This window comes from Apis mellifera, linkage group LG1 (genome assembly GCF_003254395.2).
Source record: "Apis mellifera strain DH4 linkage group LG1, Amel_HAv3.1, whole genome shotgun sequence".
NCBI lineage: Eukaryota > Metazoa > Arthropoda > Insecta > Hymenoptera > Apidae > Apis > Apis mellifera.
This window is the reverse complement of record NC_037638.1, coordinates 15,183,739-15,202,617: the sequence shown is the minus strand read 5'-3', so window position 1 is coordinate 15,202,617 and position 18,879 is coordinate 15,183,739. Positions and strand designations below refer to the sequence as shown.

Genomic DNA, 18,879 nt, shown 5'->3' with positions numbered 1-18,879 from the left:
TCTTTGTTTCTATATTTATATTCTATATTTATTTTTTAAATATATAATTTTTATAGCAATTCTATTTATATTATATATTATAGGAAATTTTATAAAGGAATTCAAATTTAAATTATCATCTCTTCAGTTTTAATTCAGTTATGTTATTATAATATTGTTTTTTAATACAAACAAAAATGATATTTTTAAATCACTTTTTCATAATAAAATAACAATATTTTAACTATCATCATTTTAAAAAAGTATAACTTTTGTTTTTTTATTTTTTTTTTTTTTCTATAATAAGTTGTTTGTCTTTGTATAAATTTGATCTTACAATATCAGCATATTAAAAATAAAATTCAATTTATTTTTAATATAATAATCTTATAACAATAGTCATAAATTTCTAAAGAATGCCTTCTAATTATTATTGAAGATGAAATGTTGATGAAATAATGAAAATGTTTTCATCCTCAATGACTTGAGAATAAATATCAATTGATGAAAAATATTTTCTGTTAATAAGGTTGAGTTTGATTTATTTTTAAATTGAAGAGAAAAGGATTAATTAATTTAAAACCATAGCAAAGACTTTAAAAAAAAAACAGTTTTTCACAAATAGAATATTTTTATATTTTGAACAATTTACAAACAACATTTTACAAATAAATTTAAAATAATTAATATAATATAATTTACAATAATAAATATAAATTATTTATAATCATTATTTTTGTTTAATTTAATTTTGATTTTCATATATTTTGTAGCAGAATCATTCAGAAACGATTTGTGTATTATACTAATATAGAATATTTTTTTAAAGAATGGAAACTAGAAATATGAGCTAATAATTAGATAAATCAAATGAACTCATAATTAATTATCAAATTATTTCCAATGACTGCTTGTTGATTATTTTCATTATTTATATTATTATATCATTATATATTATATATTGTTGTAAAAGATTGTATTGTCACTTTTTTTTTAATGAAAACAAAAAAATATTTTTGATTCTCTTAGCTAATACGTATATCTATTTTTATAAATATAAATCCATTGAAATAATTAATTAGATATTTTTTCCAGAGTATTTCTTATTAATCATCTTTGGAATAAAAACAGAATAAGACAAATATAAAAATAGAATATCAGAATAGAAAAAATTATTACATTAATAAAAAATTTGTTGAATAAATATATATAATAATAAAAAATATATATTATAATAAAAATATATAATAATAAAATTTTTATTAAATATGATATTGATGAGATCAGATAATCTCAAATAGTAAATTGCTTGCAGCAATAAATTAATAAAAGTAACAGACACAATGTTAAATAATAAAAAAATGCAAAATTAGTATTGTATATTGTATACAATATTTTAAAAATTAATTGATAATGCATAAGTAATGATTCCTGGCATGTTAATTTTTTTTTTTTTTGCAAAAATTTTTGTTTCTGTTATTAATGAAAAACAATAATAGATTTTTGTGTCATGTTGGATCTAATATATTATTTGGATTTATAAATTATTTAAACTTTATATAAAAATTCACTAGTGGCTGATTTTATAAAAAAAAAATTTACAAAATATTTTATAAAACGAAAATTTGCAAAGGAAAAAGCTGAAATTATTTCAGGAATCATTAATTATATATAATTTTTCAGCACAAATACAAAAGTAAACTATGAAATAATAAAGGATAATAACATTTTCAAATCATTTATCAATCATTCTATTAGATGGAAAAAAATCAAAAAGAAACATATAAATTTTCCATAAAACTAACAAAAATCAATGAATAATGTATCTTTCTATTCTGAATACATAATATTAATAAGAAATAAAATTTTTTTCTTTGTAAAGTTATTACCCAATCTTATGGCAATTTCAAATACAGAAAATTATGAAATCTTAATGAAGTGATATCCATCAATACTTTGAAAAAATTTAATATTTGGTGAAATATTAGAAGTATAATTTATTACAAACTATTAAATCAAACTAATTGTAAACAATTATTGTAAATTACTATCAATTGAAAATTATATCAATACCAATTAATTTATTTAAATAAAAAATTGGAAGAATATTCAATTCATTGGAAAATATTTATATCAATAAAGAAGAATATCCTACAAAATTACTACATGATAAGATTAGATCACTAATGCTTCTGATATGAAAGACATCATAATAAAATTTAATACATTCACATTTGAACATTATTTTCAAACCATCATCTCTTTTGAATAATATAATATATTGTTACTTTTAATTAGTTAATAAAATACAAAAATGATTGAACAAATGATATCAAAAAATATTGATTGACATTCATGATATCAAAAAATACTGCATTATTTTAAAATAGAATTATATAAAATAATAATTACTTTGAATAAAAAAATTTTTTTTTAAATAAATTTTGAATTTTTTTGAAAAATTCATTTATAAAATTACATGTAATATAATATAATACATAATAAAATACAAAATATAATATATAATATATATATAAATATATAAATAAATATATATTATATATATTATATTATATCATATAATTTAATTAATATAATTAACTTAAAATTTATAAATATCATAATAATTTTAAATTTGAATTCCTACAAGTCCTTTTTAAGTCTATTAAGACAAGACTTTTATTAAAATTTTGAAGATATATTAAATTTTAAATCTAATATTAGGATATAATAAATACATATAAAATACTTTTAATAAATACTTTTTTAATAAATATTTTAAATATTCTATCATTCAAAACGATTCAAATTTTTATAATGTTAAAATTATAATTATATTATAATTTAATATATAAATTATATTATAAATATAATAAAATTACTTTCAATTGAAATTTAAATACTTATATATATATGATTAAGTAATATAAATTTTTATGCATTTATTACAAAAATTATTTAAAAATAATCATAGAAAAAAGTTTTAAAATAATAAAGTTTATTTAGAAGACAAATTATTTACTACATTACATAGAAGACATAAATATATTTTTTTTATAATATTTTAATTCTTCTATACTTTCTTTAATATCAGGTAGAGCTCTATGATGCAAAAATTTTTTTGGTATAGATTCACTCTGATTTGAATTCCATCTTCTAGAATAAAATTTTAGAAATAAATACATACATTTCACATATTAAAATATATATAAGTATAAACAATATAAATGCAAATACCTGACTAATTCTTTAATTGTACTAACATCAATAATTCTATAATGTAAATAATCATTGACTAATGGCATATGTTTAAGTAAAAATAAACGATCCATATAAATTGTATTACCAGCTAGAGGACAGGTTTGACTAGGAATATATTTTTTTAAAAAATTAAGTAACATTTCTTCTGCAACTTTTAAAGTAATTTTACTATATTTAGATTCTTGTACTAAACCTGACTGAAAAAATATTGCTCTTAAAATAAAATATAAAATTAAATTAATTATTAAAATAAAAAAAATATTTTTATTAAACTTACTTTCGTATGAAAATTCATACACCATTCATTCATATGTTCTAAAACTACATCTGGTTGATTAATTACAATATTAAATTCTTCACTCACTATATTTAAATCTTCATCAGTTATTAAACAAGCAATTTCTAAAATTGTATCTGTTTCTATTTGAAGTCCAGTTAACTGAAACAAATAATTTAATTATATATAATAAATATATATAAAATTAAATATATATATATAAATTAATATTATAATATATAATAATTAATATAAATATATATATAAAATTATAAGTATTAAAAAGTATTAAAAATATTAAAAAAATATGATTTATATCATAAATATATTAATATTATTAATTATAATGGGAGTATTAGATACTTACTTCTGTATCTATCCATACAATACAATTATGTTTATTATACACCATATTTATTTATTTTATTTGATAAATTATTTTGATTAGATATTCTTGATATTTTTGATATTCTTTTATTTCACAAATTATTTGACAATTGAAAAATAAGATTTATTTAAACTTATTTCAAAAAAAAATGTGGTTCTTATTTTATATCCTATTATAGAACATGTTAAATTTATGATTTATTTTTTTATAATAATTTTTAATAAAAATGTAAAATTAAATATGTTTTGACATATTTACGAATCAACAATATTTATGATTGATGCGGAAATAAATGACTACTTTATTATTATATTCATTTTACACACATATATATATATAATTATATTTAATTATCCATTTATGAGCTTAAGCATTCCGCAGAATGAAAAAATAAAATAAAAAATAACAAGCGACCGAAATTATAATCACTAAGTCTCAAAAAAAAATTCTTTTAAATTCATAAATAAATAAGAAATGAAAATAGATTTTCATGTATATATAATGAGAAAAAGAAATTTATATACTATTTAAAACGGAATCATTTTTTTTTTAAATTGAATAAAACTATTTGAATATTTTCCTTTTAATATTTACTATATTATATTAAAAAAACATTGCTATGAACTACAAACAATAAAAAATAAATTCGCAGTTATCAACCTAAATTTTAATAATTAATTTTTACATCTTTTAATATTTATAGTTTTTTTATGTATCAATTAATTTCAATGAAACTTTCTGCATATAGGTTATCCCAAAAATGTTGAATATATTACATAAAGTTGAATATATAATATATAATATTCGTAAACTGGAGATTCCTTAGATAATTTCAAGCAATATTTTTCTTTATAAAAATTTTTACAGCTTTGTTAACAAATCATTAACAAAAAACATTGGCCAATCATCGTTTAAAAAAATTTTTTTATATATCATTTATTAAACTAATCTTTCTAAAAAAATTCAATTTTAAATCAGTACAGTTTTAAAAAAATTTATATTTTTTTCCCTCAATGTATATAATTTTCAAATTTTTTTTGCGAATAAATCGAAAACTGATTATTTATAAAAGATAAAATTGTTTAAAATGATATTCTATACACATTTTAAGCACATTAAAATTAAAAAAAACTAATATCAATATAAATAATAATACAATTAATTTAATAATAATTTATTAATTAAACTATCCATATATATATATATATATATATATTTATATAGAATGAATATAGCAATGATAGTCATTTCTTTCGATAAATGTGTCAAACATACTTAACCTTACTTTTTTATTGAAAATTTAAAGACAATTTTAAAGAAAAAACGAATTTCCGCAAATAATTACTTATAAATTATATAATACAAATTAATAATATAATCAACAAAATGAGTCGAATAATTTATTACTGAATTAATTCTATTTAAAAAAAAGAACAAAAATAATCTTCAAATCTCGAAAATGTATAAAAGATTTAACTATATGACCGTTATAAGGTGTTTCGCTTTATAATTATAAATTCTACTTAAATATTTTTTAAAATGATTTATAATTAAAGAAATAATTGCATTCGAAGATTAAAACAGAATATCCTTTATATGTATATAATTATATTAAATTTTTGTACTTTATGCAACATTTTTTTACATTTTTTTAATATATTTAATCCTTAAACAATGCTACGTGAATTAAAAATTTTAGATATATATGTAATTTACAATTTGCAGAATATATTTTTGAATTCAAAAAACAAAATTCGTTACATACTTTAGAATAAATTGTTTGCTGAAAAACTAAAAAGAAACTTTAAAAAACCAATAATAAATTTGATTCTTATTAACGTATAAATCGTTTGTTTTATTTTGAATTTTTCGTCCAAGCCATTTGAAATTTTAATTATTAAATAAAAGCATTATTTAACTATTATATAAGATAATAGTTTTTGTTTTGATAGTTATGATCTTTGTATTATACAATTCATATAATTTAAATAAAAAATTGTAGAAAATTGATCAAGTACAGAATATATTAAATATCTTTTTCCATTTTTCCAGAACAATGTTAATTTAAAATATAGATAATTATTGAACTGAATGAATAAAATTTGTTTCAAAAAAATTTACAAAAATTTAATTAAAATTCTCAATTAAAATTCTTAAAATTCTAGAAAATAAATTTAAGAAAAAATTAATTTTATAAATTAATATTTTATTATCGATATATCATTTAATATTGATAATTATCGAAGTGATTTAATATATTAATTTTTATTTTTCTATTTTTTTGCCACCATATATATATATATATATATATCATGTCTAAATATTAAAAAATATATATTAAAAGAAAAAATAATTTTACAATTTCATTTTATGATTCAATTTATAAAAACATAATTTATGAAATGAATATATCTTTATATCTAAAATATTAATTTTTACATATAGAAACCAATAAATTATAAAATATATATGAAAATATATATAAATATATGAACATAAAATATAGCGAATATAGGAGTTGTTCTTTCGAAAGAAAAATTGTTGGCCCTGAAAAGGGCCGTTTTTTTTTACTGTCAGAACAACTTAAGCTCTTTCTCCACGAATTCTACGTGCTAGTTGTATATCTTTTGGCATAATAGTAACTCTTTTAGCATGAATGGCACAAAGATTTGTATCCTCAAATAGACCAACTAAATAAGCTTCACTAGCTTCTTGAAGTGCCATAACTGCTGAACTTTGAAAACGTAGATCGGTTTTAAAATCTTGCGCAATTTCACGAACGAGTCTTTGGAAAGGTAATTTACGAATCAGAAGTTCGGTACTTTTTTGATATCTTCGAATTTCACGAAGAGCAACAGTTCCAGGACGATAACGATGTGGTTTCTTTACTCCTCCTGTTGCAGGTGCACTTTTACGCGCAGCTTTTGTTGCTAATTGCTTTCGTGGTGCTTTACCACCAGTTGACTTACGAGCAGTTTGTTTAGTACGAGCCATTATATTTTAACATCAAACTCACAGTGCAGGTCAATTCAAAAATACTACTTTACTACCGAGAATGCAGTTTATATAGCTTGCAAGGCAAGAGCTTCAAGCATTTGGTTGGTTGGTGTTCAGTTCAGGCGGGAGAAGTCTTATGATTGGTGATTAAAGAAAAGAGGGGATGTATTAACGAAATTGGATTGGATTGTTGAATAAATAGTGGGGGATGTGCATTTAGTATATATAGAAGAATTATTTCGAATTGAGAATTGTGACTTCTCTTGTTGCGTACGTTGAATCTTATTTATAATGACTGGACGTGGAAAAGGTGGAAAAGGATTGGGAAAAGGAGGTGCAAAAAGACATCGAAAAGTACTTCGAGATAATATTCAAGGAATTACCAAACCTGCTATTCGACGATTAGCAAGAAGAGGTGGTGTTAAGAGAATAAGTGGTTTAATTTACGAAGAAACACGTGGAGTATTAAAAGTATTTCTCGAAAATGTTATTCGAGATGCAGTTACATATACTGAACATGCTAAAAGGAAAACTGTAACAGCAATGGATGTAGTTTATGCATTAAAACGCCAAGGCAGAACATTATATGGTTTCGGCGGATAAGTTATTAAGATTGAATATCAATTTTTTTTTAAAAAATTACAACGGCCCTTTTTAGGGCCACCATATTTTTTGAACGTATGATAACTCTTTATTTATATAGTGGAACTATGTTATATTATTCCTAAAATAAAAATTTTAAAACAATTAATATTAATAAGCTAAATATAGTACATATATTATTGTATGTTTTAGTGAAATGTTTTAAGAAAATTCGAATTAAATAATAAAATTAATCACATTAAATACATAATTAGATATTGTATTAAAATGACTAATAACTATAAGTATTAATAATAAAGTATATTTATGCATTTTTAAATAAAATTTTAAATGAAATTAGATTATTATTTCATAAATTCATGATATTTATTAAAATTTAAATTTAGAATATTAGAATAACGATATTATTAATTGATAGCAATGTAAACTATAATGTAATAAAATCATAAAATTGAAATAAAAAAATATGAAAATAAATAAAATTTAAAACTTCGATCATTCTGTACATACATATTTGATAATTAAAATAAAAATTTATGTATATGAATTTCTTTAATAATAATATTAATTAAAATAAATTTATAAGTAAAAATATTATCAATATTACGATCTGATTATATTTTTTTAGTAAAAATATTAAATAGATAAATATTACGTATATCTATTTTAATTTCAATTTAAAATAGATTAGATATGTTAACAATGAAAGAAGTGAACATGAGTAAGAGTTCCAATGAAAAAACAATTAGTGGCCCTGAAAAGGGCCGGTTTTTTTAAAGCCTGGAAAATAGACAATCTTTTTATTTATTTACACTTGTATATTTAGTAACTGCCTTTGTACCTTCACTAACTGCATGTTTAGCAAGTTCTCCGGGTAATAAAAGTCTCACAGCAGTTTGCACTTCTCTCGATGTAATAGTAGATCGTTTATTATAATGTGATAAACGAGATGCCTCAGAAGCGATTCTCTCGAATATATCATTCACAAAACTATTCATAATGCTCATTGCTTTGCTTGAAATACCTGTATCCGGATGAACTTGCTTTAATACTTTATAAATATAAACTCCATAACTTTCTTTTCTTTTTTTCTTTCTTTTTCCTTCTACTTTATTTATAGTAACATTTTTTGGGATTTTAATGGCCTTTTTAATTGCTTTTCCAACAGCTTTAGGAGGCATATTTGCTTAATAACGTATATGACAAAATATGAACACACAAAATATCTATACTCGTCTCACAGAGTTCTTTCAATCCAGATTTGCTTTTATAGCAAATGAAATAACAGCATCGCTTCAATCATATGAAAGTACATGACCGAAAATATTGACGTTCAATTCTTATTGGACGAAAATCTTACGTTGACTTATATCAATATTTTTGACGATTGTAATAGGTCGAATGTCTAAACAATAAACATACAATTATCTATATATACTATGTATAGAACTATAAGAATAATTTTAAAACTTTCTCATACTTATTAAATATTAAATCTTAAATAATATTACAATTTTTCTTTATGATGCAGAAAATTTTTCTTCTCTATAGTTATTTTAGATGATTTTATTTTGGTCAAAACAAATAATAAAGTTTGAGTTTTTTTTTAATACAAATAATAAATATCGAATACTTATCTATCCTTAAATGTTCCTTAAAATCTCAATTTATATCTCGTTTCAATGTTTTTGTATTTATTTAAAAAAGTTTAAACTTTTAAAATTTAATACTTTTCCAATGAAAATATCATTGACATTTTCTTTAAATATAATCTGATTAGATAGAGATAAGGAAAGAATAGATATATATAAAAATATATATCTATAGATATATATAAAGCTGAATAAAAGCTGAATGAACATATTTTACACAATTCATCATGATTTTGATAAAAAATTTGATAGATTGTTAGAATTTTATCAATTTCTTGTGATTTTTAATATTCGTGACAGTATAATACATAATTTTTATTAAGAATTTGAAATAGTGATATTAATCAAGCTATTATATCTTGATTACAGAACAATTATCACATTATCGAACAAATAAATATCTATATAAATAATTATTACATGTATAATAATTATTTTAAATTAAATTTTTTAAATTGTAATATAAAATATGTCTTATATGTTTAGAAAACATTCGATTTATTCAATTCGCAAATAATAAATATATTAATGAAATGTCTGATAAAATGAATCAACTCATAGAAAAAGATTCAATCTCACTGAAATTGAAATAAAAAGACTAAAATATACTATGTTATCGATTATTTCAAATTATGAATGTTCTATATACTGGATTATAACGGAAACACGTATTTGCACATGATCAAGACATGCATTAAATGAATAGCATCTTTTTTTTCAGAATTCTTTTGAAAAACATTAAAATTTTATAGTTATATTAAATATTTAAAATAAAAGTAGTCTTTTGACCGAATCTTCAAATCGTAAATTATGAAAATAGACGTATTCACTATTTGATTCACAAAATTGGATAAAAGAAGTTATATTTGTTTCTGAAAAATGTTAATATATCATCAATTTTGTACGAATTATAAATTTTGTAATAAAATATATTTATACTATTACTGAGAATCGGTTGGTAATAATATTATATATTTCATTATAATTATTTATATTATGCCTATTATAATATATATATATTATAATTAAATTAAATTATAAAATTAAATTTAATAATTATTCAATAATGTTTCAATTTTAAAATTGTCTTGAAATTATTGTCATAAAATAAAAAATGATCATTATTTTATTTTTGCAAAAAAAAAAAAGTTTTTAAAATATAATTAAATTCTATTCTCATATCTCTATTATATATATTTTTTTTAATTCAATTCAATGAATATTCATAAAATTTTTTTTTCAAATATATAAGATAATTCTTATATTATATTCTAAAAATATTTATATGTATCTAACGATTTAAAAAATAAAATTTTTCGATTTTCTGATTAATTATCCAATAAATCCTTCTCTCTTATTATCTATTTCTTATTAGGTTGAATAAGAATTACTACATTATAATTGAATAGAATTTTTCTATTTCTTTCATCACGTTTTATTAACTTAATAAATTTTTTAATATTTTTAATATTTTTATTTCTATATAAAAATAATTAGAAACTTTTATTCTTTTATTTTTATATTTTTATAATCGGATAATTAAAAACAAATTGCGTTCTGCAAAATATCCATTACAAAATATTCATTTCATATATGTATATATTATTATACATATATACAATTATATATGTCATACAAAAGTTCGGTAGACAACACACAAAGGATCTAAAACATCTAAAAAAAATATTTTATATGTTTTACAAAAGAAATATGCACTCATATTATATAAATTTCTTTGAGATTCTTTTAATACAAAATTTTCTATATTTTATTTAATATTAAATCGTAATTTTAATATTCGTTAAAAACAAAGCTAGTTAGTTCGAATAAAAAAAAGAAGGTTCTAAAACGAATGCTTTGTTCGTGGATCTTTTGTTCTCAGAAAACATTCAACTGACACACCTGGCAAGCTAGAAGAAGGGGAAACCCTTCGTTGACCTGACTAACTATATACGCCGCCATATGGTTAACTGGAAAAGGGACAATTCTACCAGCATAGCAACGTATTTTGCCAACGGATATCTTGAAATATGTATATAATATGTGTTCTGAATTTTATATATATATGTACCATGCTACAAAGAATGCAATCACTTTTGAATTTTTAAAACAAATTATGAATTTTTAATAGTGCTCTTGTCTTTTTTATTATGAATAAGAATAAAGAATAAATTGTTTTAAATAAATAGTAAGTATTATAGGAATTCAATATTGAATTTTAAAAATATGAATGAAATTTAGTATTATTTTTTTTATATGTTTTATATTTTATATATTTAAAAAAATATATGTTTGTATGTATAATAAATAAATTTTTATTTCAATCTCTTAAATTTTAATATATAAATATCCATGTATTTCTGTTACATTAAATATTGGTATATATTTATAAAATATATATAAAAAATATAAAATATATATATAAAATATAACTTGAAAACTTTCAAAAATAAAAAAATTTTACTCAAACTCAAATTAATATAAATATAAAATAAATATATGAAACATATAATACATATACGACTTATGAATTATATGTATTACATATGAATTACATATTAATTACATGTATTCTTATTTAGCCAGTAATTCTCGTAAGATTCAGTTTTCGATCTATAAATATTTTGGATTTTTTCAACTGTAATATAATTAATTTCAATATCTTCCGAATACACATGTATTAAAAATATAAATTTTTTAATTTTTCAATACATATTTAAAACCACGAATTTTATTACCATGAATATATTCTTTTGATATCTGTTTTTTTCGACGATTCTATAAAAAATATCAGAATATCTGCTATAATCCAATAATAAAATTATTATATCTTTAGTTTAAGACGTACAGCTAAGAAAAATGTAATTTTTAATATTCTTATATAATCTTCTCTTCTTGAAGTTCCTATGTAATATTAAATATTCATTCAAAATGTTTGAAAATTTTTTGAATAGATATTTTCATTAATATTTTAAATTATAATATCTTATTATTATATTATCGCTGCTCTTTTACACTTGATGTACTTCTTACATTGAAAACTCTGTTTTCAATCCAATTCTCTGTTTTCATGTTTCTGTTTATCTATAAAGAAAAAAATTTATATAAGTTCACTATTTGATTATATTATAAGCAATAATTTTTTATATAAATATTAAATTTTTATTTTATATTATATTGCATAAACTAATTTGCTACATTGTTTAAAGAAAACATTGTTAAACGATAACATTGTTATATAATTTCTATTACTTTTTATTACATAAAAATCAAAATCTACTAAAAATATGTATAAAACAATATGAATTCATAATTGGTAGCACTTCTTTTAGATAAGATAATAAGATAATTACCTTGTATATTTTGAATAATTTCTTGAATAAGTCTTTCAAATGATTTTTTAGGTATTAATAATTTCGTCTTCTTTTGATAATAATATATTTCTCGAATGGCATTTTTCGAGCGAAATTTATTCTTTATATTTCTATTATACTGATTTATGCGCGTCATTTTACGTTGAAAAAATGAATAAACTTCTCATCTGTTATGCTTTGAATGCTGCAGATGGGAGCACTCATATATATGTCCTCGGTTCAATACGTTGTGTCTTTTGATTGGCTAATGTTGAAGCGGTGGGGATATAGCCTTTCGAACATATAAAAGGCCTGAAAACTAAATTTGTACATCAAACGAATTCAGAACTTCGTAGTTTGTTCTTATTCTGTATTTGTGAGATTTTAAGATGACTGGTCGTGGAAAGGGAGGAAAAGGATTGGGAAAGGGAGGAGCAAAGCGTCATAGAAAAGTACTTCGTGATAACATCCAAGGTATCACAAAACCAGCAATTCGTCGATTGGCTCGTCGTGGCGGTGTTAAACGTATATCTGGTTTAATTTATGAAGAAACTCGCGGTGTTTTGAAAGTTTTCTTAGAAAATGTTATCCGCGATGCAGTTACTTACACCGAACACGCTAAACGGAAAACTGTAACGGCTATGGATGTCGTTTATGCTCTGAAAAGGCAAGGACGTACTCTTTATGGTTTTGGAGGTTAAAATGGAGGATCATTGTTTTCATCAACGATCAGCAAAAACGGCCCTTCTCAGGGCCACAATTTTCTTTCAACTTGAGAACACTCGCTTGTTCAATTCAATTTAAAATATTTTTTTATCTATATTATATTCTAAATGTGTTAAATAAAGTCATATTTTGTGTTATATCCTTTTAGTAACATATAACAGTGGAACATAAATTTGAATTAACGATTAAATACTAATATAATATCTATAATAAATTAAATATATAATTATTGAAACTATCCATATCTTTATATAGAAATAGTTTTCGTTATAAATTTTTTCACATTATAAATAATAATAAATATATGTATATAATACAATATTATAAATACAATAAATATAACTTTTTTTATAGTAAAAATAAACATAAAATGTATAATTATACAATATAATATTAATGAAATATAATTTTAATCAAATTATGTATATAAAATGACAAATATTTTAATCATTAAATATTGCATATTTATTGCAAACTGTGATTAATAATTCAAAATATATTAGTTTAAAGGAAACAATTTTGAATATTTCGAATCATTATAAAAACATATAAAAATTATATTAAAATGCTAGAAACACGATTAGTAAGAGAATCAAATGATATTTTCTACACCAATAATTCAAGAAGCATAATTTTTTCAACAATTGAGATATATATATTGAAATCTTAATATAGATATATAAATTTTATTCGTATTAAATTTTCATCAAAAATAATTAAAAATATGTATTAATGTATGTAAAATGTATATATATAATGTATGTATTAATATATGTAAAATATGTATTAAAATGCTTATGAACTATGAGATCATTATTCCTTTAGCTGAATTTAATTGGGGGCCCTGAAAAGGGCCGTTTAAGTTTAAAAAATCAGGTTAAGCTTTCTTTTCTGTCTTCTTTGGTAAAAGTACAGCTTGTATATTTGGGAGTACACCACCTTGTGCTATTGTTACTCCAGAAAGTAATTTGTTCAATTCTTCATCATTACGAATAGCTAATTGTAAATGACGTGGTATAATTCTTGTTTTCTTATTGTCGCGAGCAGCATTACCAGCCAATTCCAAAACTTCAGCAGCTAAGTACTCCATTACAGCTGCCAAATAAACCGGAGCACCGGCACCAACCCGTTCAGCATAATTTCCTTTTCGCAAAAGACGGTGAATACGACCAACAGGAAATTGTAATCCTGCTCTGTTAGAACGAGATTTAACTTTTCCTTTAACTTTACCGCCTTTTCCACGTCCAGACATATTGTTCAATCACAAAGTTTCGCTTGGTATTAATTTTTAGAATGTCTTTACTCCGAATATATGTATTCGTAGATGGCAGCAGGAGAGCACTAATCAGAATACAGTATAGCATGTTCTGTATTACACAGCGTTCCAATTGGTGCATACATCCTATAAATGGAGGGGCTGAGTTCTAACGGAATTAACCTATACGTTTACAAAAATATATATGAAAAAATAAATTAAATATTTACGAATCATATTAAATATTAAATTATTCATGGACAATAAATTAATTGTATTATCTATTAGATCATTAAATATATTATTTATAAACTAAGTAAATTAAACATAAAAATAAAACAGAAATTTATAAAATAAATATTAAATTCGTAATGTGTGGAATATATTCATTACTATATTCATTTATAAGCTACATAGAAAAATATAACTGTTGTAACTTTTCAATAAAACTTTTCAAATTATCTATTTATAATAATTTTTGAGTTTTTTTAAATAAAAAAGAAAATTACTGACATAAACATATTTAATAGGCCATTTTATAGTCCATAAAGCAAATATTTTTTTTAGGATTATAAAATTCATTGTAAAATTAAAAACTGATAAAATCCGCAATTATCCAAAGCAAAGATTAAAATACAATATAATAAATTAAATTAGAAATACATATATAACTTATTAGAGATATAGAATAGTTAGTAATCTATATTTTACTATAATTTATGTTTTTTTATGTTTGTTTATGCTAGACGAAAGCATTATGTTTTCGAATATGGAAAAAGCAATAAAAAATATTTTTTTATTTTTACACACATAATTATAATTAGTCAAATAATCATACTTGTTTTAATTTTAAAAATATTAATATTAAGATAAAGCTGCAAGAATAAAATCTCTATTAAGATTTTTTGCGTTTCAAATAAAATTAAAAAATTTTAATATTACTATATTATTATATTATATTATATAAGAATTTAAAATATATAAGACTTTTGCATATTTCTTTTTCTAATATTATGCTCTATAAAATACGATGTAAAATTAAAAGATGAATTTTATAATTTAATTAAAAACAAAGTAAAAACAATATTTTTATTGATGATTTATTTATGATTTCTAAAGCAATTTATAATACTTTATTTGAATAATGTTTTAGTTACAAAAAAAACTAATAATAATTTATTTTCTATATAATATATAATTTTATTTTATATAATTTTGATGTGAATTGATTTGGATATAAAAATTTTAATTATCATATTATTATATATAAGAATTTAAATTATATAAGGGATCCATCTTTTTCTTTTCTAATATTTTGTCTTATAAAATAATTTAAAATTATAAAATAATAAAAGATTAGTTTTATAATTTAATTGAAAACAAAATAAAGATAACCTCTTTATTGATTTTTAAAATAAGAGTTTATATAATACTTCATTTGAATAATGCTTTAATTATAAAAAAAATTATTTATAAATTCTTTAAATTTGTATAATTCTGATATAAATTGATTCAAATATCCAAGTATTTAATTATTTAATTATATTATATTATGCATTTGTTAATGTATAATACAAATAATTGGTTAATGCATTTCTTTGAAAAATAATTTTGCGTTTACTCCGAATATATATTTCCAGATGGCAGCAGGAGAGCACTAATCAGAATGCAAAAGTATGTGCTTATACCGTGCTGCATTCTGATTGGTGCACTATAGGTGCTCTGATACCTAATAAAAGCGGTGCCTAGAGGCTGCACCGTCATTCTCATCATCGTTTCGAACGAGTAAGAGCTGTGAGTAGAGAGACGATTATCGAAAATGCCACCAAAGACTAGTGGAAAAGCAGTTAAAAAAGCTGGTAAAGCTCAAAAAAATATCAGTAAAGCTGATAAAAAAAAGAAACGCAGAAGGAAGGAAAGTTACGCTATTTACATTTATAAAGTTCTTAAACAAGTACATCCAGATACTGGTATTTCTAGTAAAGCTATGAGCATTATGAACAGTTTTGTGAATGATGTATTTGAACGCATTGCGGCTGAAGCATCTCGCTTGGCACATTATAACAAAAGATCAACGATTACTTCTCGAGAAATTCAAACTGCTGTACGTTTGCTTCTTCCTGGTGAGTTAGCCAAGCATGCTGTCAGTGAAGGAACTAAAGCCGTTACCAAATATACTAGCTCTAAATAAGCAAATGACCACACAACCTGCCCTTTTTAGGGCGACAAAGATTTAATACATAGGAATCTCTCGTTCTTCATATTTTGTTCTTTAAGTAAATATTATTCTATAGTTAATATATTTACAATCTTGTAAATTACTACATTCATAAAAAAATCTCAAACATCATGTCTTTAAATAAAAAGAAAAAAATAAATGTTTATATAACATTTTCTTAGAGTATAGATAAATATAAGTTTTTCATGTACATAGATATGAAATTTATACTATATATATATTAGACTATTATATATAATTTATACTATATATAAGTATTAAATTTAACATTAATATATTTATTATAAATGTAACGATAACTATACTATATATATTATATTGTATATAGTACATAACTATACTAATCGTGTACAAATTATTGCTAATATATAACTAACGACATATAATTATAACTTTATATTTTTAAGATTAAGTATTTTTGATATAAATTGAATATTTTTATTCAAAAATTAATTGAATAAACTAAAAGTATAATAAATAATATATTTCAAAATCTAATAAAAATCTTAAATACAAATTGTAATGAGAAATATTTTTTATTATTGTATAACTATAGCAATATATAATAATAAATGAATATAAAAATAATGTAATTAAAATATAAAAAGATTTTAATAATTAATTTTTAATTAATTTTAATTTATTTTATAATTTGTAAATTAGTTTTTGGAATATTGCATGTATTTCGTTACACGTTAAAATTATTGTATTTTTTAATTGCGAAATTAATGATTTTCAATCTATCTAATAATAGTTTTTAAATTGCTAGATATTCTCCATTAAATTCTGATTAAAGAAACAAGTTAATAAGATAAATTTGATTAGTTTAGAAGCGCGTCATATTAATGTGTATTATCTTATTAATATTATCATTATTATCTAATATTATCATTTTTTCGAAGAAAAAATTGACAATAAGTTAGTTGTTATCTACTGTACTGTCTTTTTCAAAGGAATAATAATAATAATTCTTTTAAATAATAATTCTATGATTATAGAAAGATATTATCAGATTTTCATCAAAAATTTTTTTGAAAAATATTATACAAAGATTCTATTAATATAAATTATAACTATCAAATCTATTATAGATTAAATATTTTTTCGCTGATTTCGAAAAATCAGCAAAAGATACTAAGAAAGGAAATTTAAGTTATATTAAATTAATGAAAAATTTAAATATTTAATAAAATTATATTCTTAGAGCAGCATGATAAATGAATTATGATTAACTTTTAAATATTCTTATTTAAAAATCTAAAATTTTTAAAAATGTGAATGTTGCTATAGTTATGCATTGAATTATAATAATTATGTTAATTTGAGATTATATTTGGCTAATTATCAATCAAAATATAATATAAATATAAATCATTATATAATGTAAAAATAATAATATAAATTAAACATTATGAGACTAATAAGACAATACATTTCAAAATAATTTAAAATGATTATAGAAAGTCATATATAATTTTCTATACTTTTTATAATTCATATAATATAAAAATGATGATTTATGATTAACAACATTTTATTTACAAAAAACAATACAAATATTAAATATTTTTTTAATAACTTACAGTAAACGAAAAAAAGAAAAATTGTAATATAAATATAATAAAATCTTTATTGTAATAATATAATTTATAAAATAAGTTTATTTCATTATTTCATTATATGTGATTTTAGTTAAGATTTCAAGTTCACATGACTATATTTTTATTTCGATAATAGAAACATAATTATACTTATTAACTAATTTTACATCCTATATTATAATGATATTACAATATAGAAAAATTTGAAATATTTTTTCTTTTTGAATATAAAATAAATATTTGATATGATATATTTAGAAAGATTAATAATAATAAAAATATTCTCCAAACTTGTTTAAAAAGTACAAATAAAATTGACGATAATTTACAAAATATAACATTACAATATAATACTAAATTTTTAAAATTTAAAAAATACAAAATGATCAATGATTTACAGTAAAGTAAAATTTAAATTTTTGTAATTAAAATTAATAATTTATAATATATTATTTGTAATATATAATATATTATTTATAATATATAATATATTATATATATTAAGAAAAAATTTTCGTAACTAAAATAATTCTTAAATATTTATATTA

The 18,879-nt window shown here is 20.2% G+C and overlaps 8 protein-coding genes across 8 annotated transcripts; 3 read left to right on the top strand and 5 right to left on the bottom strand.

Moving 5' to 3' along the window:
* Window positions 1–2,956: 2,956 nt before the first annotated feature.
* On the bottom strand, window positions 2,957–4,032 carry LOC551671 (probable oligoribonuclease). Its single transcript, XM_026440414.1, has 4 exons — window positions 3,885–4,032; window positions 3,518–3,679; window positions 3,217–3,437; window positions 2,957–3,135 (listed from the first exon to the last, which is right to left on the bottom strand). The coding sequence occupies exons 1-4, from the start codon at window positions 3,927–3,929 to the stop codon at window positions 3,006–3,008; spliced, it is 558 nt and encodes a 185-aa protein (XP_026296199.1). The 5' UTR covers window positions 3,930–4,032; the 3' UTR covers window positions 2,957–3,005.
* Window positions 4,033–6,443: 2,411 nt separating this feature from the next.
* LOC726542 (histone H3) lies at window positions 6,444–6,988 on the bottom strand. Its single transcript, XM_003251571.4, has one exon. It carries the CDS (start codon window positions 6,897–6,899, stop codon window positions 6,489–6,491), a length of 411 nt encoding a protein of 136 aa, XP_003251619.1. The 5' UTR covers window positions 6,900–6,988; the 3' UTR covers window positions 6,444–6,488.
* Window positions 6,989–7,131: 143 nt separating this feature from the next.
* Window positions 7,132–7,565, top strand: LOC102655073 (histone H4). Its single transcript, XM_006570800.3, has one exon. The coding sequence runs from the start codon at window positions 7,194–7,196 to the stop codon at window positions 7,503–7,505; it is 312 nt and encodes a 103-aa protein (XP_006570863.1). The 5' UTR covers window positions 7,132–7,193; the 3' UTR covers window positions 7,506–7,565.
* Window positions 7,566–8,250: 685 nt separating this feature from the next.
* LOC726487 (histone H2B) lies at window positions 8,251–8,932 on the bottom strand. Its single transcript, XM_001122218.5, has one exon. The coding sequence runs from the start codon at window positions 8,684–8,686 to the stop codon at window positions 8,306–8,308; it is 381 nt and encodes a 126-aa protein (XP_001122218.1). The 5' UTR covers window positions 8,687–8,932; the 3' UTR covers window positions 8,251–8,305.
* Window positions 8,933–12,065: 3,133 nt separating this feature from the next.
* LOC100578881 (histone H3.3-like type 1) lies at window positions 12,066–12,834 on the bottom strand. Its single transcript, XM_003251570.4, has 2 exons — window positions 12,511–12,834; window positions 12,066–12,241 (listed from the first exon to the last, which is right to left on the bottom strand). Exons 1-2 carry the CDS (start codon window positions 12,665–12,667, stop codon window positions 12,207–12,209), a joined length of 192 nt encoding a protein of 63 aa, XP_003251618.1. The 5' UTR covers window positions 12,668–12,834; the 3' UTR covers window positions 12,066–12,206.
* Window positions 12,835–12,858: 24 nt separating this feature from the next.
* On the top strand, window positions 12,859–13,373 carry LOC406132 (histone H4). Its single transcript, XM_016917887.2, has one exon. It carries the CDS (start codon window positions 12,900–12,902, stop codon window positions 13,209–13,211), a length of 312 nt encoding a protein of 103 aa, XP_016773376.1. The 5' UTR covers window positions 12,859–12,899; the 3' UTR covers window positions 13,212–13,373.
* Window positions 13,374–14,071: 698 nt separating this feature from the next.
* LOC726468 (histone H2A) lies at window positions 14,072–14,674 on the bottom strand. The gene has a single exon (XM_003251565.4). It carries the CDS (start codon window positions 14,486–14,488, stop codon window positions 14,114–14,116), a length of 375 nt encoding a protein of 124 aa, XP_003251613.1. The 5' UTR covers window positions 14,489–14,674; the 3' UTR covers window positions 14,072–14,113.
* Window positions 14,675–16,241: 1,567 nt separating this feature from the next.
* On the top strand, window positions 16,242–16,864 carry LOC726447 (histone H2B). Its single transcript, XM_001120889.5, has one exon. It carries the CDS (start codon window positions 16,311–16,313, stop codon window positions 16,680–16,682), a length of 372 nt encoding a protein of 123 aa, XP_001120889.1. The 5' UTR covers window positions 16,242–16,310; the 3' UTR covers window positions 16,683–16,864.
* Window positions 16,865–18,879: the final 2,015 nt, after the last annotated feature.